Source organism: Dermacentor variabilis, chromosome 10 (assembly GCF_050947875.1).
Source record: "Dermacentor variabilis isolate Ectoservices chromosome 10, ASM5094787v1, whole genome shotgun sequence".
Taxonomy (NCBI): Eukaryota; Metazoa; Arthropoda; class Arachnida; order Ixodida; family Ixodidae; genus Dermacentor; species Dermacentor variabilis.
The window spans coordinates 94,835,635-94,859,743 of record NC_134577.1 but is presented as its reverse complement, the minus strand read 5'-3'; the positions used below and the strand labels follow the sequence as shown (position 1 = coordinate 94,859,743).

General features: G+C 47.7%; 1 protein-coding gene across 1 annotated transcript; it reads right to left on the bottom strand.

Moving 5' to 3' along the window:
- Nucleotides 1-3,981: 3,981 nt before the first annotated feature.
- On the bottom strand, nucleotides 3,982-5,208 carry LOC142559667 (uncharacterized). The gene has a single exon (XM_075671236.1). It carries the CDS (start codon nucleotides 5,052-5,054, stop codon nucleotides 4,074-4,076), a length of 981 nt encoding a protein of 326 aa, XP_075527351.1. The 5' UTR covers nucleotides 5,055-5,208; the 3' UTR covers nucleotides 3,982-4,073.
- Nucleotides 5,209-24,109: the final 18,901 nt, after the last annotated feature.

Genomic DNA, 24,109 nt, shown 5'->3' with positions numbered 1-24,109 from the left:
TTTACGTTTGTGACGCATGAGCAGCAGCAGTTGACTGACGCTTACTCGCCTTCCCTTTCTTCCTTTCTCTATTTCAGGCCATTGCGAATAATATATATTTGTGCGCGTCTCAATATGTTGTTGGCAGTCAGCGCTGGTCCTGTTTTCTTCTTTGTCCGCCTGTTTTTTGGTGCGGTTTAAAATTAATGGTTTGCATGATTTGGTCTCGTTCGCGCTTGTTTCGATTGCAATGGTTGCGATTTTTTGGGTAATCTGATGGTATGCGCAGCGTGAGTTCTGAAGTGCTTTCTGAAAGGCAAGAGCCACCGGTGATTGCACTGTAACCTTCGTTGAGTCATGTATAAAAGCCGACACGCTTCACCCCCAGATCAAATTTTCAACAACTGCCGACTCTGCTACATGCCTCTCTTAAATTGTTTGTCTCAGTATATCACGAAGTGAAAATACGCACAGAGCTGGGCTCAAATTCCGCTTTGGGGAGTACTGCAATCGTCCGAGAACTCCGGCTCGCTTAAAAGGTGCTTTGTTACTTAAAAAAAGAAAACCTGACGCGGCTAACTGGGCAGGTTGAAACTCGCGCAGCGCAACTATATCCGTCATTTCCTCACTGAAATCTTTGAGACCGATATAAATAAAGCGATTGGCAACACGGACCCCTTCCGTTTCCCCGAAACACGTTGATTCAAAGCCGCAAAAAAGAAACGTGACCGCAGCACCAAGCGAAAGAGCCACCGTGGCCCTGAATGTCGTAGCCATCGTTGTTTACTTGGACACTGTTAGATACTTTTTGTCGCACTCTACCTCTGACCCGAAATAAGCTGACATGGTCTTGCTGTGCGACGGTTTCTCTCGTTTCCCTTATGCGCCGCTTTCTACCCCGGCCTCGCATACTTACCCGGCCACTTTCTGACCACATTACTTCTTACCCGCCGTCATTTTTGATGGCTGTTGCTACCCGCCGCGATTGCTTAGTGGCTATGGTGTTGGGCTGCTAAGTACGAGGTAGCGGGATCTAATCCCAGCCATGGTGGCAGCATATAGATGGGGGCGAAAACACCCGTGTACTTAAATTTAGGTGCACGCTAAAGAAACTCAGGTGGTCCAGAGTCCCCACTACAGCTTGCCTCATAATCAGATTGTGGTTTTGGCAAGTAAAATAACTTTTTGAATGGCTGCTGCTAAAATATGGTCAGGAAAACGAAAAAAAGAAAAACTAGGAAGACCGCGCAAAACACCCAATCCTCGAAAAGAAAAAAAAGGTTTGACTAAAGCCGTATTTGCATGGTTCATGTGTCAACCTAAAACGTGTGGCCACAACGAATGGCATTACGCTGGTGCTTTATGCGCCGACAGAACTAGAAGGATTGTTCAAAGGCATAGCAGGATAGAAGAAAGAAGCCAGCAGTGGCTGTGGAAAAAGACAACACACCACCGTTTTCAGAAAATGCGCTTCTTATGTCGTTTATGATATACCTCCCCGTTGGAGTGGGTTCTAAGTTGGCCCAACATGCTGCTGGTGCATCAATGCGCCGAGGAGAGAGGGAGAATAGCGAGGAGATAGCGTGGTAAAACGGGAAGACAGATATATGAAGCTTTCTACATTAGAAACCTTGGCGCCAAGTTATGTGGGAGAGAATGATTAAGGCACTTGAATTCTGAAATCTACTTCTAAACATGCCACACTAATAACCTGCCGAGATCCAGGGGTAAGGGTGGAAGGGAGGAGGCTGTATGACCTAGTTTTCTTCCGTTTCTTTTTTTTTGCGTTGTTTTCAGGCATGCGTGGCGGCAATCTACGGAATTCGTTCGCAATAAACTTAGTTTGCGTTCAGCTTTATCCTGTGCGTTTCTTTTTTCGAAGTACTCGCGTCTTTACGTGCTGGAACCTTGACAATTTCGTCATGGACTAACTAGCTCACAAAACCACCCTACTCTACATTCCTCGCTTGATAAACTGCTAGCCGGAGCTAAGAAATTTCATTAAAATTATGCTCTGCGTCCATAGCAGCAAGGCACTGACGACCGTGAACGAAAATCGAATGGCGGTGAGTGGAGTCATCCCTGCGCGTGGGCAATGCACTTCTAAAAGCTTGACTCTGTCGACTTTTTGCGCGAATGAATTTCTTTTATTCTTGCACGGTTAAATTTTGCGCACGTTTTCTCGATGCTAATCTTGTTTTCCTTCTATGCTTGTAAGCGTCAATTTTTTTCACGTTTCTCTACGTAGTCAAATCGCGCATAACTGTTTCCGTGTTGTGGAATCGGTGCGAGGCCGCGCAAGCTGCTGTTTGACACATCGTTCATATTGCATCTTGCTGCGATAGCCCTGAAGCAATGCATAAGAAATGTGTAAGTACCATTTCATGTTGCATCATTAAGGAAAAATATCCTCCAAATGGTTTCCGTACCAAGAAGAACCAAAGAATTACAGCTTCTAAGTGTGCAGCCGCCACTTGGCCTCTCGCTAACTGAGCGCAAGCAGTCCTCGAGATCGCCTCTGTACGGCTGCTCGCTCAAAACGCGCCAGCGGAAGCCGAAACCCTAGCTACTCTCTCAAAATATTCCTTAAAGAACTTATGGGGTTTTCCGTGCCAAAATCACTTTCTGATTATGAGGCACGCCGTAGTGGGAGACTCCGGAAATTTGGACCACCTAGGGTTATTTAACGTGCATTTAAATCTATGTAAAAGCGTGTTTTCGCATTTGGCCCCCATCGAAATGCGGCCGCCATGGCCGGGATTAGATCCCGCGACCTTATGTTTAGCAGCCAAACACCAGAGCCACTAAGCAACCACGACGCCCCTCCCCCCCCCCCCCCAAATATTCCTTATGCGCTATCACTTGGCAGGAGCCGTTCATGCCAGGGGCGGTGGTGAAGCGTAGGAAGAAGAAAGATAAACTGCAGAAGTCAAACGGTGAGGATGGCATAGAATGCAGCATTAAAAATATTATTTGTAATCGCGATTCGAACCTAGGAACTTACAGTAATTAGCGCAATGCTATCGTGCGGCGCCACGAAAGACCCGCAGAGAGCGAGCCCCTCCGGGCTATTATACGCTGTCGCTTAGTGAAGCTCGGCTAGGGACAAACAGATCAAAGCGCGTTCTGCTCCGCGGTGCTGTAGTACCTAGTCTAATGCAGATTCTGAGAAACGAAAGTCCCCAAATGCCTATCTCGCCGCTGATGCATTCGCACGACGCTGGGACAATCACGAGAAAGGTGCCCCTCAACCGCGGCGGCCCTCACGAGGTGATTTCAAGGTTGACAACCATCCATTTATCCAATGTTTTGTTACAAAAGAAACGTAAATGGGAGCTGCATAGGTGAGTGTAGACTCTAGAATATGCATGGCATGCTACATTGAGTGCTTAGGGTTGCAGGAACAAAAGGCTGCGGTTTGGATGATAAGTCAGTGTAAACAGGCTGCGGTGCATAATACTGCCGGCGAAAAGTCTGAGTAAACTTGCGCAAAACTGCTGTAATCCGTTGGAAAATTTACTTCCGTTTAAAACACTTTCCATTTAACAGGCTTCAAGGTTGACAAAAAACCGCACTAAGATAACATTGCACGATAGTTAAGATATGCAAGACTAGATGGTGCTAGCAATAAATGAGGACTTTTACCCGCACGCAACCAGCATGACGTCAATACATTGGGCTAAAATATAGAAAACGAAAATGAACGGACACAGCGAATACAAACACGCAGCGTTATCTAATTGGCGGCGGCTGGTTCTCGCAAAGATGCTGGTTAGATTCGAGCACACGTGAGTAGCTTCTTACGAAATCAAATGGTCTTCAACTTGCACTGACATTTGTAAAAACGTTCGAAACTAATGTTCGCGGTGCGAAGTCATCTGTCCGTCACTCAAACTCGACAATGATGTTAAAGGCGTTCTTATGGATGAAACCTTCGAACTCAATGCGTTCCCAACTCTCGCCGTCAATCATGGGGTGACCTTCGTTGGAAGTGGCACCAAGTGGAGCAGGTTTCTCAACTCTGTCCCTCTTGAATATCCAGACCTGGAATCTCATGTCCTTTTCCTTATTGCTAGGGTGTGTAAGGATCACGGTCACGTCCTTGCTGAAGGGCCATTCGACGTAACTGTCCCACTCGCCGCTGCGCAAATAGAGAGAAAAGTACACTTCCACTCCCCCGTGCTCTTCTTCCTTGGTGAGTGTGCACTTGAGCGAAAAAGGGTAGGCGCCCTCCGCGCAACCCTTTGTGACAGCCGAAGCAGCGTACTTATATCGGAGCTCCTCATATTTCTCGTATATGTTGTCGAACCTGCACCACGTGCTGAATACACATGGCTTGGAAGTGGCGTGGTGAGCTCCGGGAGCAACATAGCTCGAAACAGGCCCGGCGGAGCATGTATCGGGCTGCTTCCGCTGGACGTTCTTTTGGCGCGAATAGAGTGTGTTCGGTGGTCAGTCACACATTCCGCCAAGCTGCTGTCAGCGTTTTTCTCGAATCCCTGCCGGTCGACTTGTTTCCCTGACGCGTGTTGGCGCCACTTCTCGACGTCCTCCACAACGGCTCCCGGGTCTCCCTCCGCCGCAGCGACTTCGGCAGCTTTTCCCGTAGGCCCCGCGAGCGGCATATCGGCGGAGCACTGTCGGGGGTGATCGACGGCCGCGTTTTGAGTGACGGCACTGTCGCAGTTCTCGCATTTCACCTCATCGTTGCCGCACTCGTACACGTGGGCGGGCAGCTCCAACAGCTTGCCGACGAAGTTGCAGCGTTGGCCGCTGCCGCCGCCATTGATGCAGAAGACGCGGAGGTGCTCCAAGTCAGGCAGCTCGACGGTCTGGGACGCGATGTCGTCCTCCTTGAACTGCATGCCTTCCACGGGGCACCTGACACCGTCACTCGCGATCTGACTTTTGCACAGCCGGCACAAGACGTGACTGCATGGCAGCCTCACGGACAGGGACGACACGAAACCGCATGCACAACAGACGTGGTTGCGAGGCAGCGGGTCGACGAAGGCGATGCGCTGTCGCTCGAAGAAGTCGCCGAAGCCTGTGAGGATGTATTGCGTACGCTCCATTTTTCACGGATCTTTCGCTCGACAGGAAGCGAAACGCGGGAAGCTAGCGTGCTGCACCCAAGATGCTCGGCGCGGACGCACAACCACAAGCGCGCAAATGGCGAACTTAAAGAAGACCGAAATCGTCACTGGCGGGAAGAGCACCGGCGTACGCCACCTATTTCCGCGACAGGCAATGAAGAGGACGTGATGGTTAGAGTGGCAAATCGAAGAAACGGGAGAGTGGGTGCAGGATGTGATGTCACTGGCGGTTTGAGAGGGTGGTTCCATTTCGCCCACGCTCTCCGGTGACGTGCCGTGATTCCTATATTCTATGCCGGGAGCGGAAAATCCTGTTGCGGAAGCAGAGAGATAGCTTTGTCTCTCGTTGGTTCACACTTCTGTGTACGTGATCGTTTCTGTTTGGTTGGGTGGCCTGAAAGTGAATATCCGGGGACTTTAGGTGTGCGTGCTTACGCACGTGATGGGTATTAGAAGAATCAATAACTAAAAAAAAACACCGCAACTAGTAAACTAGCATTCCCTTTCCTCAATTCGCACACAATATGTTCGTGCTGCTGGCCTCAAGAATGCAATGACGACTAATCCCAGTATGTTCGTGCTGCTCGCCTCAAGAATGCAATGATAAATAATCCTGCAAACAGCTCGGAACCAGCCAAAGTGCAGCCCCTGATCGGGCAATGTACACGTAGCGCGAACGTTCTACGATGCTGTGTGGCTGTGTTACCCTGTTACGTGTACCAAAGTCAATCACTCTCTGATGGTTAATGTAAACCAAAAGACGCCTGCAGGCCACGAACTAACGGTATGGTTTGAGCTTGTAGAAGTGTGCTTGATCATTTGTGCCTATGTATTCGTAAAGTCAAGTTAAGGAACCAATGCCCCCGGCTTCTAGGTGTGCGTGCTCGTGCGCGGGATGAGCAGAAAAAGAATGTCAGCTATGTAATGTGCTTTGTCTGGGAATGCACTGTTTGTCGCTCGACCTTTCTTCGATCTTTAAGTTGCTGCCGTATGATAATGCCTTACGTTGAGACCCAAGCATATATCTCGCTGATAGCTTACGTGAAGGGCATAGGCGCGTAGTGTAGCGGGCCCGCTTTATAGCACGATAGCGTCGTTGTGACGTGGCATTAGCATAAATGTAAATCTGAACAATTCCGAAACCACTCCATTGCGTCTTTCTGTTTACAGGTTCACCGGCGCTTGCAACACTTGCCCAACAGACACAGCAAAACATACACGTAGTACTACTGTATGCCTAGAAGCCGTTCTTCCATGACGTTCTTATGGGCAAAAGACGTCCTGATCAGTTTTCTTTCCGAGATCCAATTTTTGTTCCTTGTATATATTTTATGTGGTCACTGCTGCTCCGTCTGAAAGCTACTGATAAGTTGCTGACTGTTTTTATTCTGTAAGCCACTATATCTGATCAGAAACGACCAAAAGTTTTATTTATTTTTTTAGTACACCATATTGTTCGACGAATATTTAGATAACACATAAAAACTGCGCAGGCCAGTTGTTGGACTAGCTCTTTCAATGCGTTGAAGGAAAATGAATCGCGAGTATGAACAAATGAGCAAGAACGAACTAGCGGGAAAACTTTCAGCTGCTTCATTTCTATCTGAACTCAGAGACCGTTGATTTAAACAGTACATGTACGCAGCGCGGCAGGAAAGAATCACCGTTGTACAAACAACATAAACTGGGGATATAACACGGCACGGGATCGGTGTGTCACTGCAATATTAGACAAACGCCTTTAGAAAGAACTACTTAGGACCTCCGAAATCCTTCGTTTTACAGATGACTTTGCTGTATAGATAGCACACCGTACCCCTCACAACAGAGCGGGCTAAGTACATTATTTCCACGAGAAATTGAAATGCACTATCGACTAATAGGCAAAAGAAATTCACCAAATAACTTTCGAAGTAATTACTTAAGGGCACATGCTGCAATTTACTCACTGTAGCCGGTGAATTCCCAAGTAATACTTATCCACTTAGAACGAATTTTCAGGATGACCCAAGCTTTGAGATATTCACTTCCAAGGTCTGGAATGTTATGCATGGGCGTTGCAGTTACCGTTATGTTTGAATAAATAAAATGACGATTTGTCGAAAGGTAACTTGAACACTAGTGCATTTTTACCGCAACTTTTACGGCTTATATCTCGGATTCCATACAATCCTTAGAATTCCTAACAAGTACATCTGTTCCGCAAACTCCCCGGCTGAAACTTATAAATTGCAATATATGCTGTAAAGCAAGCACTTAAAAAGTCATTAGAGCATTCTTGTAAATTAGTCGATTATACATCTCCATTTATCCTGAGAGTATTGTCCTCCGCTTCGAGCCATCTACCTCCAGCAGACTCCCCTTACACTATCTTCCACAGGCTATGTAAATATATTGTCGCAGCACTACGCGGCTGAGGCAGAGAAAGAAGAAGTAGAGTGTGCGCGCGTGATCTCGGGATACTCTGCGCCGGCTGGGCCTGGCCTGTTGCTTCCCTCTCAGACCTTGTTTCCCCCTGTAAATCAATATCATTCGTAACATCTTTGGTAGAGGTGCGGGGTAAATCTTGGACGATCCTGGACGAGCGAGCTCTACTAACTGTGCGACGGAGTAGACGCTTGGCCGGTTTACGACCACAAGCAGTGGACATGGCTGATTCCGGAGAAGGCAATGACCACCCCACCTGCGGCGGACCAGACAGCAATCACCCAGGTCAGGCTGGCTACTAGACACCACTGCGAGAGCGATCCACCATATCGGGGAAGGCGATCGAAGACGACGACGACTGGCTTGAACACTACAACAGAGTGAGTCGCCACAATAACTGGAGCACTACGAAGCAGCTCGATAACGTGATTTTTTTTCTCGCTGGAACCGCGCTCCTCTGGTTTGAAAACCACGAGAGCGTTCTGACAAGCTGGGATAATTTTGTAGAAGAATTCACCAAGTGCTTCGGGGACTCAATCTCTAAGAAAAGAAGGGTGAGGAGACGCCTTCCTGGCGAGCTCAATTACCTGGCGAAACGTGAACAACGTATATAGAGGCTGTTCTGAAATTATGCGGAATCGTCAGCGCTACTATGACAGACGAAGACAAAGTAGGACTTCTGCTTAAAGGAATCGCTGAAGATGTTTATAATTTTCTTATAACGAAGAAAGATCTTAGTACTCCATCTGATCTGAAGAAACACTGCCGGGCGTTTGAAGCGCTGAAAATGAGAAGGATTGGACCAAAGTTTGGACGCTTGGATAATGTTACTACTGTTGCAAGTGTGTCCGTCCCAACAAACGACGACATCTCGGTGATTCGGCAAGTGGTTAAAGAAGAGCTTGAACGCCTTAAAGTTGTAGACGACGCTCATGTGTGCCATCAATGTGTATTTGATCATCGCTCTCTTGTACCACCGGCCACTTGGGCACCTCAGGTTACCGAGAACCTCGCAGGACCTATGCTGATCGTACGGAGAGCAGCAACTTGCCACCGCAACCGACAAGTCTGGGATGCCGACAAGATGCACCACAACGGTTTGTTCTCCGGGCTCTTCCCTCCTACAACCAGCCTGAGAGTACGTTTATACCTATGACACCCATGTCACCGGTGTCACCCGCGACAAGCCGCGACTCCCACATTTGCTACAGCTGCGGTATGCCTGGGCACATTGCTAGGTATTGCCACCGCCACCAGCAGCGTGCTCCATGGTTTAATCCCTACACACCCCGCGTGCCCGCTGACGAGCCCTGGCCGTATCCCAGTTCCTTCCAGCGGCTGCAGCAGGGACGCGCGAACCGCAGTGACTCCCCCGTTTCCGATCGCAGCCTCACACCAACACCGACACGACAACGACGCCCTCCATCACCTCGTCGTCGCTCGTTATCACCGCCGCCGCTGGGAAACTAGTTGGTGCGACCGACGGGGGTGAGGCCACAATATGTTCATCTTTATCAGGACCCCCTTGTGTAAAATCGTTTACAAACAAAGGGTGCGTTTTAGTTGACAATGTGAGTGCTTTTGCTTTCGTTGACACCGGGGCGGCAGTTTGTTATAAGCCTGTCCTTCAAAAATCGTCTTAGACAAACGGTTTTGTTTCCTTGGGATCGGAACGCTACCTTTCGTGGAGTTGGCGGGGAAATGTTACGCCCACTTGGGGTCTCTTCTGTTTATGTTACCATAGGGGACAAGACATTCCGAAGTGAATTTACTGTTCTTGCACGTACAACCCATGAGATTATTTTAGGAATTGATTTCTTGCTTAGTGGGGGCAACTTTGGATTGTGGAAGTGGCGCGATTTCTCTTCGCCGCGACGCACGAACTTCAATGACATATAGCACCAGCGATACCGCCGACGTTCTCTCCGTGTCACAAGATGTTTGTTTGCCCCCTCAGACTGCAATCTTTGTACCCGTCTATACTTCTCGCCCTCGTACAGGTTGTTGTTGTGGTTTAGCCGAGCCTGATTTTAACAATGAGCTCAAGAAAAATGCGATAGTCCCTCGCTCCCTCGTTGTCACCACTGATGGGTGTACACGTTTGTCGACAGTGGACGTTTCGACCCAATGCATAACATTGCCGCTAGGACTTAAACTGGCAAATGTTGATGAACAAGCCATTGTCAGCGTCTGAACGGTCGAAATGTCAACAGCCGAAAAAAAATCCACTCCCGATTCCAACCATGATAATTTTGCTGACTTTAAGCGCATGATTAACAAGTCGCTGTCTTCTAGTGGGCAGTGTCTGCTGGAAGCTGTGCTCGCTCCCTACGCCACAGTGTTTGATTTTGCTCAAGGCCAACGAGCGTCCCATACACCACCGGCGTCTCGTATCCAACACCGCATCCACACAGGGCAAGCAACGCCAATTCGTCAGAAGCCCTACCGTGTTGCACCGTCAGAGAGAAAAGTCATCGCCGAGCAGGTCGAATAAATGTTACAGAAAGGAGTGATCCAGGAATCATGTAGCCCTTGGGCTGCTCCTGTGATCCTAGTCAAGAAAAAAGACAACTCATGGAGATTCTGTGTGGACTATCGCCGCCTAAACACTGTCACAAAGAAAGACGCGTACCCCCTACTACGAATAGATGACGCCGTCGACTGCCTCCACTCCACGTCGTATTTCTCTTCTGTTGATTAATGGTCAGGATATTGGCAAATTCCCATGCACCCCTCAGACAAGGAGAAGACAGTCTTCGTGACACCTGACGGTGTCTTTGAGTTCAACGTTATGCCCTTTGGCTTATGCAACGCTCAAGCGACATGCGAGCGACTTATGGATACCGTGCTCCGCGGACTCAAATGGGAAATTTCCATGTGCTAATTAAACGACGTCATTGTCTACGGCGAGACATTTCACGAGCACAATCAGCGCCTGTCGATCGTTGGTGAGTGTATCCAGCAAGCTGGCCTTATTTTAAACTCGAAGAAATGTCATTTAGGTGAGCATCAAACACTCGTCTCGCCACTGTCTTTCGTCCCTTCTTGTGCGCTAAAAAACCTCAGTTATGGAATACCAACACGCCCTAGCCTACGCTCTTTCAAGTTACTCGTCTGGGCTTTCTGGTCGACAAAGACGGCATACGACCGGACCCTGAAAAGATAGCAGTGGTTCCCAACTTCCCACAGCCACAAACGGTGAAAGATATGCGAAGCTTTTTGGGCCTTTGCTCATATTTCCGGCGTTTTATCAAGCATTTCGCACAGCTTGCCTCTCCCCTCACGTCTCTCCTTCACAAACACACCCCATACTTGTGGACTGCAGACTGCAAGTCGGCATTTCAACAGCTGAAATTTTTGTTGACTTCTGGACCAGTACTGCGACATTTTGATCCGGAGGCATCAACTGAGCTGCACACTGACGCCAGCGGTGTGGGTATTGGAACTGTGCTTGTCCAGCTCTGCGGTACCCTGAGCATGTCATTGCCTACGCTAGTCGACCACTTACAAAAGCGGAGACAAACTACACCGCTACTGAACTCGAGTGCCTAGCAGTCGTCTTCGCCATTCAGAAGTTCCGTCCGTATCTACATGGCCGCGCATTCACAATAATGACTGACCATCATTCACTCTGTTGGCTGGTTGGGCTGCGTGACCCGTCTGGCCGGTTGGCCCGCTGGGCTTTGCGCCTTCAAGAGTACAGCTTTTCCGTTAACTACAAGAGGGGGCGCTGGTCACACGGATGCTGATTGCCTATCCCGTCTCCCTTCGCCGCACACTAAAGCTGAGGATGATGACTTCGATGACTACATAGTTTCCATCTCTTCGGACTTTCCAGACCTGCGTACCTTCGAGAGCGGGCAACGTTGCAACCCTACCTTGAAATCCCTACGGGCAGCTGCACATGAGCGAGCAGGAACAACACCGTTTACTTTTCGTAATGGCTTGCTTGCCACAAGGAAACGACGACGGTGCCAGCAGGCTATTTACAACCAGTTAGGCCACCGATGATACCGTATGAAAAAGTCGGCATCGACTTGCTTGGCCCGCTCCCAAAGACGTCAGCTGGCTACCGCTGGATTATAGTATGCGTAGATTATCTTACCCGCTGCACGGAAACGGCGGCACTTCCATCTGCTACTGCAGCAGACGTCTCTTGATTTTCGTGGCATCACGACATACTCCGTCACGGCGCTCGCCGTGTTGTCATCAGTGAACGTGGACGGCAATTCACCGCCGACGTCGTTGAAGAACTTTTACGGCTTTGTGGTTCTGCACATCGTCATTCCACTCCTTACCACCCACAAACCAATGGCCTCACGGAGCGGACGAATCGAACCCTTACAAACATGTTATCAATGTATGTTGCTGCTGACCACAATAATTGGGACGCCGTCTTATCTTTTGTAACGTACTTGTACAATAGTGCCAAGCACGAAGTTACTGGATATGCGCCGTTCTTTTTGCTGTACGCAAGCGCTCCCCAGAGCTTTCTGGACGCTATTCTATCTTTATCGTGCCTAGAAGACCCTTCCATTGCCCAAACTCTGTGTCGTGCTTAGGAAGCTCGTCGACTGGCGCATCTTAGGACGTTGTCCTCCCGAGGCTACAGCGAGATTCGCTATGATGCGCGGCATATCCCCGTCAGCTTTACTCCCGGTGATTATGTTTGGCTGTGGATACCTGTTCGTAAAAAGGGATTGTACCGCAAGTTTCTCGCCACTTACACCGGACAATTCGTTATACTCAGCCGCTTGAGTGATGTGAACTATGTCGTCGCCAAAGTGACGGCAAGTAATCGGCGTTCACGGGCGACGCAAGTTGTTCACGTGGCCAGACTCAAGGAGTGCCATCCCAGGTACCTTTAACTCGCTCAGCGAGCTTCGTCTGCCCCTGGGGATAATGTCCCAGCACTGCGTGGCTAAGGCAGAGAAAGAAGTAGAGTGTGCGCGCGTGACCTCGGGGTACTCTGCGCCGGCTGGGCCTGGCCTGTAGCTTCCCTCTCGGACCTCGTTTCACCCTGTAAATAAATATCATTCGTAACAAAATTCTGTATGGTCTAAAAGAAGAAAGGAAAACCCCCTCTATATTGTTGCAGTGCCACTTCCAATTTTCGAAGTCTACTTACGCTCCCGCTCACGTTGTAACTACGGGAAATGCCGATTTATTTTAGCGCGCGAAATTACCCGCAACCTGCGCCAGCCACCCGACTCCGACTATAGTGCACGTTTATCCCTAGAGCAATGACAAGCTTCAGTCCTGCACATGCGGCTTAGGTGAAGTTTAGGTGACAATGAAGGTTAATTGGCAAATTTAATTTCATTGTAGTGCGACTGTTTAGCGACCATCGCGTAATATCTCAGTGTAGCATTAATTTTTACTGTGCTGTTTTAAACGCCCAAATGAAAACCTGCGCAAAACCATGTAGTGTAGGATAAAGCGCGCTATTTTGCCAATGCCAAATAATTGACTCAACGAACGCTGGTTTTTATTTATGCTCTCGAGTTGTTTTAGCGTTTCGGTTGTTTCCTAATCTCTGCAGCAGGAGCGCAAGAGATCGTGGCTACAGCTGAGAACATAGTGCGAGCACGCGCACAAATTTTTAATGCGAGAGCATTACTTGGCTCACTGCGTGACCTCGCTATGATCAGGAACCCGCAGCCGAAAAACAGCACAAAGATTTCATCACCTTCATCTAACGAAAAATAAAACCGCTACTTGGCACTCGCCACCTGCGCCCACGTCGCATGCGTAGCAGCGGCGGCGTCGGCCGTGCGGGTGGACAGACACATAAAGAACCAGAAAGCTCACCAACGTTCATCCGCGGTTGCGCGGTAATGAGGAAGTAAGCGTTTCCTGTGGATTGCGCCACGTACGTACGCGTATGATGCCTCTGAAACCACGATGCGTTTAAGGCGTCTGTCGTACGGCGCTGCGGAGTCGTCACCGTGCACATTTGAATCACTCGCGTGTGCATCATCAGGTGAGACAGCAAAGCGTGGCCGGCGGCGCAAGTTCACTCCCGACAAAGTACAAGACCATCGCAACGCAGCGATGTTAGTACGATCACAAGGCCATGCTCCTGTTGATGAACATGGACTCGCAGATGCCGTCGTTGCGGCTCGTGGACGATTACGATGAATAAGATGCAACGCACTTCAGGAACCCATCGGATGACGACTACGACTCCCCCCCCCCCCCCCCCATCCCCCGATTATAAGGTGAACTTCGTCTATGACTCCGATGAAGAACTGTAATGCCAACACAATGACAGTACCGCTCGGAAAAGTACTGTCATCGCTCGGCACAGTGGCGTCATCGTGCTGAAAGTGGTGTCATCGAGAAATAACACTCAAAGCAATGTGTGTTCAATGCTACTTTAATCAGAACTGCGCAAATAACACTCAGCTGAGATCACAATAAGGCCGGTTTGTCATCTTGCGTTGTTTCGAACTCCTATTTAAGCAGCAACACTACTCTTGGAAGCACAGCAAAGCAGCACTAAACTCAGCAACATTTCGCCCCAACGCTACACTTGGCGACATAACTCAGCCACACACTCAGCGACAAATAATGCTCTCACATTTCTTTAGCTGCCCCATAGTTATTTACTTTTTTCTGCAGTAATGACCCAGGCGGTAAACTAATACCCGTTGTGCTAAGCAAGGGCCAATCATTCAACCGTGCTAGCGCCGGTGAATCATGGGTCGAGGAGGAAGGATTAAATGATTCATTGATTTATTCTTCCAGTCATTCATTCATTCAATTCAACGGCCTCAAACAAAATGCAAAATATTGAATGATCCTGTAGTGGACGAATCGGGATGACAACTCATGGCGTTCTTTTTACTCTCAACTGTGTGCGCGATGCGCGATGCGCGAGCGTTTCTGTGTTCCGCCGCCATCGTAATGCGGCTTCCGCTGCAGGAAATCGAACCTGCGACTTCGTGCTCAGCAGCAGGACGCCATAAGCCCACCGACATACCCATGCGAGTCGCTCGATGCGGCGAACGACTGAATTTTGAGAAAGTTGGCAGGCGCTCACGCTATGAAAAGTAAGGCGTGGTATAGGGATATGCGAAATTCTATAAATGAGCTTCTCCACACACATTGTCTGTCCTAACCAAGATAGCGGACCTCGTGCTAGACGTCGTGCTATGTGGCTACATGGCGTCGATGTGCTTACCGGTTCGCCATGTGTCCCCGCACCATCGAAACTTTCAAAAATTGCGTCTCAGCTTTAACTCTGCTTGCAACGGAAATGCACCCACGTTGGTGTGGACAAGTTATGCATGAGTAAAATCCCGCTTACATAATTTCGTGTACGCCTTACAGCATGAACATAACTACAGAAACGTCTATAGAATCATCTATGGTGCGTTTTCGCAGCACCCGTTGTAGTAATAACCTTGCGGCTCCGAGCAATTACTTCTTGCGATCGAGTAACTTACAAGTCTACTATTCCGACGAAGAAATAAAAATCAGGTTGTGAATTTTGTTGAATGTACGGAAAGTTGTTCTTTGCCTTTTGAAATAAAATAAAGGCTATATTATCCAGAATAATATAAATAACTTTTCCTGTAACTTAGGGAAGATATTCATTTGTGAAGTGGCGATTTTCTGCTTTGTGCAAATACGTTGAAAGCCTACGTGCTTCTGTTTTGCTGCAGTACTATTGTTTGCCATTGTGTATGTGGCCCCCAAATTAGGTACGCGATGTCAACAGAGAAAATCGGATTTGACAATGGTTCCACAATGTCGTAGGTGCGGCAAAGCTGAAGGTGCGGTACTCCCTGATCGCGTTCTGCAGCCGGCGCCTTCTAAAAAAAGGAAATTGCCACGTCGCAGGGCAGAGGCCGGCGCAATGCAGATGTGTTTTCGATTTGTGCGTGCACCAACGAGGCGCTCAGTAGTGTCTTCTACGAGTTCTTTGTGCTGGCATCGACAGGAGCCTTCTGCAGTGCATCCTGTTTCTCGATTTACGCCTCTAAAGCAGGGCTCGTTCACACCCATCGCACCACAGCGGGCGGCGTGGCGCAGGGTCTCGACGAACACAACCCTTTGAAGATACTGCCGCCAAAGAAATGACCTATTTGCCGTACACTTCCGTATTGTATGACTGTCGACAAGAGCAACTCGCCTCTTGTTACTCACGTTCCTCATGAGACAAAGCGCTATGGTTTCACGCAGTAGTAATAATTTTGGTGCCTGTGCATGTGATTATCTATACGTTGTTATCAGTAATTGAGGGCGTGCGTAAATGTGCGACAATCCCTCATTCGTTTCGTGAATTGATTGCGCTTTCCAAATAAACATAATTGCATAACTGGTACACTAATTGCACTTATTGCACTTACGACGCCCCCTATTTTAACCAAATGTAAACACGTGACGCAGAGTCATTTCGGAATATCCTTACGGGACATGGGAAAAGACAGCGCACAAAAGCCGCAAAGCGCATTCGAACACTTGATGATTAAATTTTCGGTGAAGGAATGAGGAGCTCCAAACAATGAACCTTGCAGACACGCTTTCGCATGTTCTCAACTTGGTCTACAATTTAGCGTACCGTTCCCCGTATTATCGTGGAATATAAACAAAGTAGCTGAAATAATTCACCGACGACATCGGTGAAACAGTCGACTAATGTCATGTAACGTAAAAAAAGGGAGAAAATGGGTCAGATATTTATTTGCAAAACACGTGACCAAGCCAGAAACGCTGAAGTTGCGCCAAACATTACCTTTAACTTCACCTTCTCTTGTCACCAAGTGAAAATTCTGTGCAATTTAGAATTCTCTCGCGACACATGTCGACATAGCTGGTATTGGCTACATTACGTTTTCGAGCAGTTACTTCATGATTTTTTTTTCGCGAAGGATGTAATTACCTCGCACTCTAAAAAAATCACCCAGCAGCTCCTGTGGGATTTGACATAGTAAGCATAAACAATGTGTCAGATGCTCATCTTCACGCAACCAGGTGTCATATCAATGTTAAAAACGTGATCCGGTCAATACAGCCGACAGCGCTGTGGCGACACGGACTGGTGCACACGCAAGTCCCAGTGTCGCTGATTACGTTTCAATCATTATAAGCCATTATCAATTTTTTGCGTCCTATCCATCCACGTCGAACGGTTGACAAAGCGTACTCGCGTGGCGGTTTCGCATGGCACCGTCGCGCAGCCCGCACCTTCATATTAAAAAGTTTACAACCTTAGGGGCGTTTCCTTGTCGCACTTGTAACAGGCTTACCGTTAATGGCTTGCAAAATTTTATAGAGGCCGACAACGAAGCTCTAACTAGACTTGCGATGACAAAAGACGTAGTTGGAAACTGTGTAATCATTCTGACAGCCTTGGGTGCATAGAAAAATCCGAGAAGAGAATTTTACAGTGAGATATGTGAAACTTTCCTGCTGGATATTTCTGTACGCCCAAAGCTGTCAGAATGACCACAGCTTTAAACTATGTCTTTTGTCATCACGCGCCTAGTCAGAGCTCCGTTGTCGTCCTCTATAAAATTTTGTAAGTCATTAACGGTACGACAAGAAAAGGCCCTTAAGGGTGTAAACACTTTTACGCTATTGAAAGCGATTTACACTGCTGACGAAGAATTCCGGGTGCTGATAGCTTCCCGCGCTGTGTTCTCGCCGCCTTCTTAGCGTTCAAGAGAGACGTGCAGGCTCGAACCTTGAAAGCGATCTCCGAAATTGGCACAGTCAGGCGGGTGCTGATATCCCGCTGAGTAGTGGCGTAGCCAGAAATTTCGTTCGGGGGGGGGGGGGGGGGGAGGGGGGGATCACTTTGCAGCTCGGCCTCCTCCTTATATAACTTATCGAGGGATGAAATACATTAAACAATAATGACAGCCGCGTTGCCATTGGCAAAGAGACTACAAATGAATTCTTGAACGCTACGCACTCTCAAGACAAGTAAAATATGATTTTTTCGTAACAGAATATACTCGTAAGTTTAAAAAATTGTGCCCGTAATAACTGATATCAATGCTTCTATGTTTTCTGTATATTTAAGAAGTAAAGCAAATATCACACGAACTTTAAAACTATATCAATTTGAAACCAGCAAAGCAGTGCATGGCGCTGGTATTAAAAATGCAAAGGTCATGAAATGAACAAGTTGAGGACAAATATTAAAAAAAACTTTGTTAGCCTCCCTGCATTTCTCACATTTGCATCTCTCTCTCTGACATTCAAGGACCTTTTTTACATTTCTGTACGTATGCAACGACCAGGGAAAAATCTCACTGACGCTGTCTTTTGTTAGAATGTATTCCACAGGAGCAGCTGCCAGCGGTCGTGTATTGTGAGTAATTCCTCCGGTTGTGTAATGCGAGTAATAGCGAGCACATATACGAGTTTTGAATGAGTTTGAATGAGTATCATTTTTTTCTCCTGTTTACAACAGAAAGGAAGCAGAAGCTAAAGCAGAAGTTTTGCAAAATATGCGAGGGCGAGTCAAATGAAAGTGAGCCAATGCAAATATATGACAAACGCGGTACTTATTCAAAAGTAGCCTCCATGAGCATTTAGGCATTTGTCCCGCTGACTAACGAGTTGCGCGATTCCCGAATGATAAAACTGCTTGCGTTGCTCTTTCAAGAAAAGTCTGTAACTGATTTTTTCACGTCATCGTCTGACACGAATTTCATTCCCTTAAGCTGTCTTCTTTTTTTTTTCTCAAATGCTCCAAAATGTGGAAGTTGCAAGGCGACAAGACTGGGATGTAGTGCGGATTTTGAAGCGTGTCCCACTTGAACTTTGCCAGTTTCGTATTAACCACATCAGCGACGTGGGAACGGGCATTTTCGTGGCGCAAGATGACCCCATTCCTCAATTTTCCACGTCGTTTGTTCTTGATTGCGACAAGGAGCCGATTCAACGTTTCACAATATCGGAAACGATTAATAGCCTCTCCAGGTTTTGCAAATTCGATACAACAATGGCCCCTGACGATCTAAAAAAAAAGTCAACAACACCTTACCGTCAGAAATGACGAAATTTGCTTTTCTTGGGGCGATGAATTCAAATCTTCCCACTGTAAGCTTTGCTGTCGTGTTTCAGGCTCGTAGTAGTGGCACCATGATTCGTCCCCGGTCCCAATTGCAGACAAAAAGTGCTCACCCTCATCGTGATACCGGATTGGATGAGTCAAGAGCGCCGAATCTCTAGGTCGCCTGCTGTCGGCAGTTCAAAATCTAGGGAATCCATTGCGCACACGAGAGCCGATAACCGAGATGTTCATGAATAATGGTTTGACCCGAATTGTGACTGATGTTCACAAGCCCTGCCCGTTCATCGATGCTTATCCTCCGTTTTTGTCTAGCCAGCCTTTGCAATGGTGTCGGGGGTGGTTGCACGGTGGCTATGACCTGTATGGTCTTGGATCGTCTTTTAAACTTTCACGTCCTTCTGTGAACCGTTTGCTCCAATGCTTCACAGTGGAAAATGAAATGCAATGTTCAAAGTACACTGCAGCCATACGGCGGCTAATTTCTTTTTGGGAAACATCTTCAACTGTCAAAAACCTCATGACATCACGCTGTTCAACTTTTGGAGTGTCCATTATGTCACACAAACATGTCCAACCCAGTGTATGAGAGCATTAAAGAACCTTGAACCTCACACCTGCGTGTCACTTTTGTAAATAAGAGACGCCTCTGTGCCACGTGCATGCCTCGCAGATAGTGAACCGAGCCATTATTGCGCAGGGTGAGTGGCTCACTTTCATTTGGCTCGCCTTCGTACATTAGAAATGCGAAGATACAATGGAATATAAAAATGCGAAGTAACAGCTTGATAAAGGTCAGAAAAGTGTCACTGGAAACAAAGTTCATTGCACATATACACAAAGCCTCTCAACAAGATATTTAAATATACGTATAAGTCTCCAATAAATATACGTATCTAAGAAAAAGTCACTATATATGATGCGTCAAACAAGGCGAATAAACATGTTGCTTGTGGTCGGGGTAACACGAGAAAAACGCATGCGCTCTGGCTGGCTCTCACAGCACGCGCGCAGCGAGAACAAGAAAATTGAAGGGGCTCAGTGTATCCTCGCGAAAAAAAGTCCAAGTAGAAAAATAAATACGAACATAGTTACCTTTGCTGGCTTTAGTGTCCTGACATGGATGCTTTGGCGCAGATGAAAATAAATGTCGATATTCTTTTCTGTGGACTGACGGCACAAATGAACCACAACAACGCTTCGTCTCATCAGACCTCGCCGCGTGATTTGTCAGCTTGTCTCATAGTGTGTTGATTTCGCTTGTTTCGTTGTATGGTCCGATGTACGACTTTAGAAAAGTCAATGCACCTTTGGCGTCATATGTTTATAACGACGGCCTTATAATGTAAAACCATTCCAATATGTTTTTATTCCAATTTCCTGACGTCAAGTTTGCATAACCGTCGACGCAAGCACCGGGCGGTCACCCACAGGGTTGTCTGAACAGACCACTCAAATGCTCCCCTCGTTCATAGGAGGTAATTTTTCCTTGTTTGAAAAACGAATAACATTGCCTACATCAAGCAGCTTGACTTATCTAATTGTCTCACAAGAGGCCAGGAGCACGCTCAAGTGGAGAGGGATTCGATGGGGCCAAGCCACTGCACTGAAAATTGATAACCGGTGAAGAGGGTGGTGCCGACATCTGCGATTGGTCCGCTCTCTATTACTTAGCTTGCGGTGGCACGTCGTCAATAGCGGCCGCATGCAACGGAAGCTTAACAATACCGCTAAAACGGATCGTCAGCAAAGAATAGTAGGCAGAACGAGGTCGTAAACGGGCCTAAAATGCTCGAAAACGTTACCCGGATACGCGAAAACCTTTATTACACGCAAATAAACCCGTGCTCTCCGGCAGGTGCGAATTCAGTGCCTGAGTGATCGGCGGCAGCCATCTTTTATTCCTTTCGGAACGGGACAGCCTGCAACTATTCAGAAGAATATTCAGCTTTGTTCGGCATATTAATGCATCTTTAACGCGTACACGTCACTTTGACGCGGTGAGTTTTTGCAGTTTTGTTACGTCGCGTGAGAGACAGGCCAAGTGGGTGCAGCCCGAAAACTTTTGACGAGTAACCAAGGGGTAATGGAGAAAAGGCGCCGAATCAGAAATAAATAGTTTTCTTTTGTTCGGTCAAATCATGCATAGTCATTTTGTACACGCCATATCAGATGGGGAGACCTATGCGCTTTTCGTGACGTCGCGTGAGAGACAGGTGAATTGGGGGTGGTCCAAAAAAGTATTTGTCCAATCGCAGAGGGCTGATTGCTGAATTTAGGAATAGAAATGTTTGGAATAGTGTTACGTTATAGCGCTCCAACAATAAACTCGCATAGTTCCGGAGTTCAATATCTAAAGCACGACTTTGGAAAAGTCAATGCGCCTTTCGCATCAAAAGTTTATGAGAACTTTATACCCATAAAGTTTCATAGTTTAAATCCAAGCGCTCCCTATAGATTCCGCGACCCTCGCGAAATGCCGCTATGAGCCCGCTCGCCATCCAAACGCCTCTGAAACTTTGTGCTCTGATGGAGCTCCTTGGCGTTAGAATATGTGACTTCCGGTGCATGGGCGTTGCCGCGAAATCCAGCCCGATTGGGCAATGTTCGCCCTAAAATGTCTTTTAGAGCGTGAAAAGGACATTCAAGACAAAATCGAGCATGATTTCCGGCGCCGGGGGTTGTTTTGGTCGGCGGGGCATGAGAGTACTACATCATTTCGGGGGGAAGAGGTGAAGCCCCATTAGCCACCTTAGCCTCCCTGGCTAAGCCCATGCCCGTGAGCGGCGTGTTCTCCCCGCTTCGTTGGCGTTGAAGCGAGCGGCTGCACGAAGGTGAATCCGCTCTCTGCTGCGGCACTATCTCGAACGCGGTCGTCTTACAGGACGGACGGAGAATGCTTTTATCGTTGGGCAAGCATAGAAATGCTCACGCACTTACAATATCGCGATGCATTACACATAACGCGCCCCATTTTTCACGAAAATGTCAACTTTGTGGCGGTCGAGTTCTTTCAATATATTGGGCAAAATTCCTGTGTGGTTCGTAAAATGCACTTGTAAAGCTCTATCCCCCATGCCAGGGTGCCGATTCTGTGCAAATGTAGAATTTCTTACACCTTTCAGTGTTTTAGGGCGTCCAGGAAACTTTGTGAGCGCTTGAATAACAACCTCTACACAGCTCCAAATAAACCACAACAAAACAGCCAAAGTTCAATGATCGTTAATTAGTCAATAATGAAGTAACACACTTGAAACTTTTCTGTCTACTACAGCTATTGCTCCCCACATTTCTTCTATCCCGGTGTCGCAGCCAACCTGAAGCAAGATTCAAAAAGAAAAAACAGAAACGAACCAAGATCACTTTAGAAATTATAACGACTACGAATTACCGGTAATCGTGTGCACTTAAAAGCAACTTTTCTTTATCACTGAGCATTAAATAATTATTTTTATTGGGTCGAATTTTCATTTATTGCTTGAATCTCAAGCGCGTCAATTATAAAGACGCAAAGAGCCTCAAATAACCTCGGATTCGAAAATTTTTTGTGCTTAGGTTTGTCTTGTTCTTTTTGCAGAGATTGGCCTGCAGAGATAAGTCTGATATGCCTGTTTTGGCAATGTTTCTATTGGCTCAGTGTTCCATGCTCGAGAGGTGTCCAGATTATCTTCAAGTATTCACAGATGCATCTGTACACAACGACGGTCAAGGCGCCTCTGCAGCTTTTTCTGCCCTTCGACTCAAGTACGGCGAATCGTTCAAATACCTCATCCAATTTCGTCAACTGCGGAGCTAGCAGCGATTAATGTTGCACTGAAATACGTGCAAGAGGAGTTAACTACATCGAAGATTGCCATCTTTACGGACTCGCGCGCTGCCCTGAGCAGGTTACAACGCAGTGAGGTTGATTGCCCTGTTGTGCGCAGCATTACCGACTCTGCAAGCAAAATTTCATCACGTCGGCTATCTCTCGTTGCTCAATGGATACCTTCACACGCAGGAATCGCCGGAAATGAAGAGACTGATCAACTCGCTTCAACTTGCGCTCATAACAACTGTGACTGCCCAAAAATTTTTTGCGAGCTTGATGACGCTCGTCTGCTGATTCGTCACCACCTACTCAAGGAGCATCCAGACCAGCGCATCGCAAATGGAACGTTCCAGCCGCGTGTTCGCGGTCGAGGCTTGCCTCTTCGCGCTAGAGCACCACTACTCAAGCTGAGGGTTGGCTGCGTGAAAGTGCATGAATGTTTATACAGACAAGGACGTGGGGCAAGTCCATTGTGTACGTCTTGTGGCTGCTGCGAGACACTTCAGCACCTTATATTTGAGTGTCCCGCTTTGAGTGCGCAGCGCATGTTGCTAGTGAGAGACTATCATCTCCTTGGCCTGCGGTGTACGACACTCGACGAATGTTTGTACTCCAGTGGTTGTGCGTCTAAACCAGATTAGGCGCATTGCATTCGACTTACCTTTATAGATTTAACTAATTTATGTTGATATTTGTAGCATCGAAACTATTCTATTAAAGATTCTGTAGTAGCGTGACCTTCAGTTACAGGTCCTACTCTGTGTGATCGGTACTGTGTTTTACTTTATCCTTTCGATTTGTCCTGTTGATCTTCCTTTCCTCTTTCCTCCCCTCCTTCCTATCTTCCATTTCTGTGTTGCTGTCACCTCCCTTCTGTTGAGTAGGCAAGTGTTGTGCCCTTTCCACGGGCAGTCCCTAGCCTTCTCCTCGCTTTTCCTTCCTTCTTCGTTGTATATATGCGTTCAAAACAAATTTGCACAGGAAAAACGAAAGCCTACGGAACGTGACAAATAACTTCACCAACGATTACAATACTCCCTAATGCGAAATTTGAGCGCAGCTGTATAATTGTTTCCATTTCGCGATATATAATGGCTGGCGCAGACAATATGTCGCGAGCGGCACGCTGCAAAGGGAGTGAATTGTGGCGCGACTACCTCGCTAATCGGGAGATCGCGAAAGGAAGCACGTGAGTAAAGCTTGGGCACGATCACCGCAGCCGCCGCAGACAACCTCCGCTCTTGCAGCGCTTTTGTTTCCTTTGAGACGACCCGCGCTACTCTGACGCCGTCTCTTAGCCATGGTAGCCGCAAAGCCCCTCGTGCGCGGCAGTACGATTTTCTTCTGACACTTTCGCCATACCCTCCCCCTCCGCTTTCCTCCTCGCCTTCTATTCGCTCTCGGCGCTTTTTTCATCCCTCGCTTCCCATTCGTTCTCATCTTCCGCTGTGCTCGTTTGCTCGGTCGGTTACAAGGTAGGACACCGACGCTCGCCGCAGGAACGGGCGCTCAAGACCTGCGCTCTCAAATACCCGAGAATTACGATGCTGCTAAAGCGCGATTTGAGCGCAGCTCTATACGTGTTTTCATTTCGCGATATAGTGTACTGAGGCATCGCACCGATTACCGCACCTAACGGTGGAGCCACTACGCGCGGCCCAATATGTAGACCGGCTACACAGTAGCCGTAATCTGCCCCAAGGTGAACTTTCTGGTTCTTTTATTTTCTGAGCTGCAGGTAGCGCGGCGATAAATATGATGATG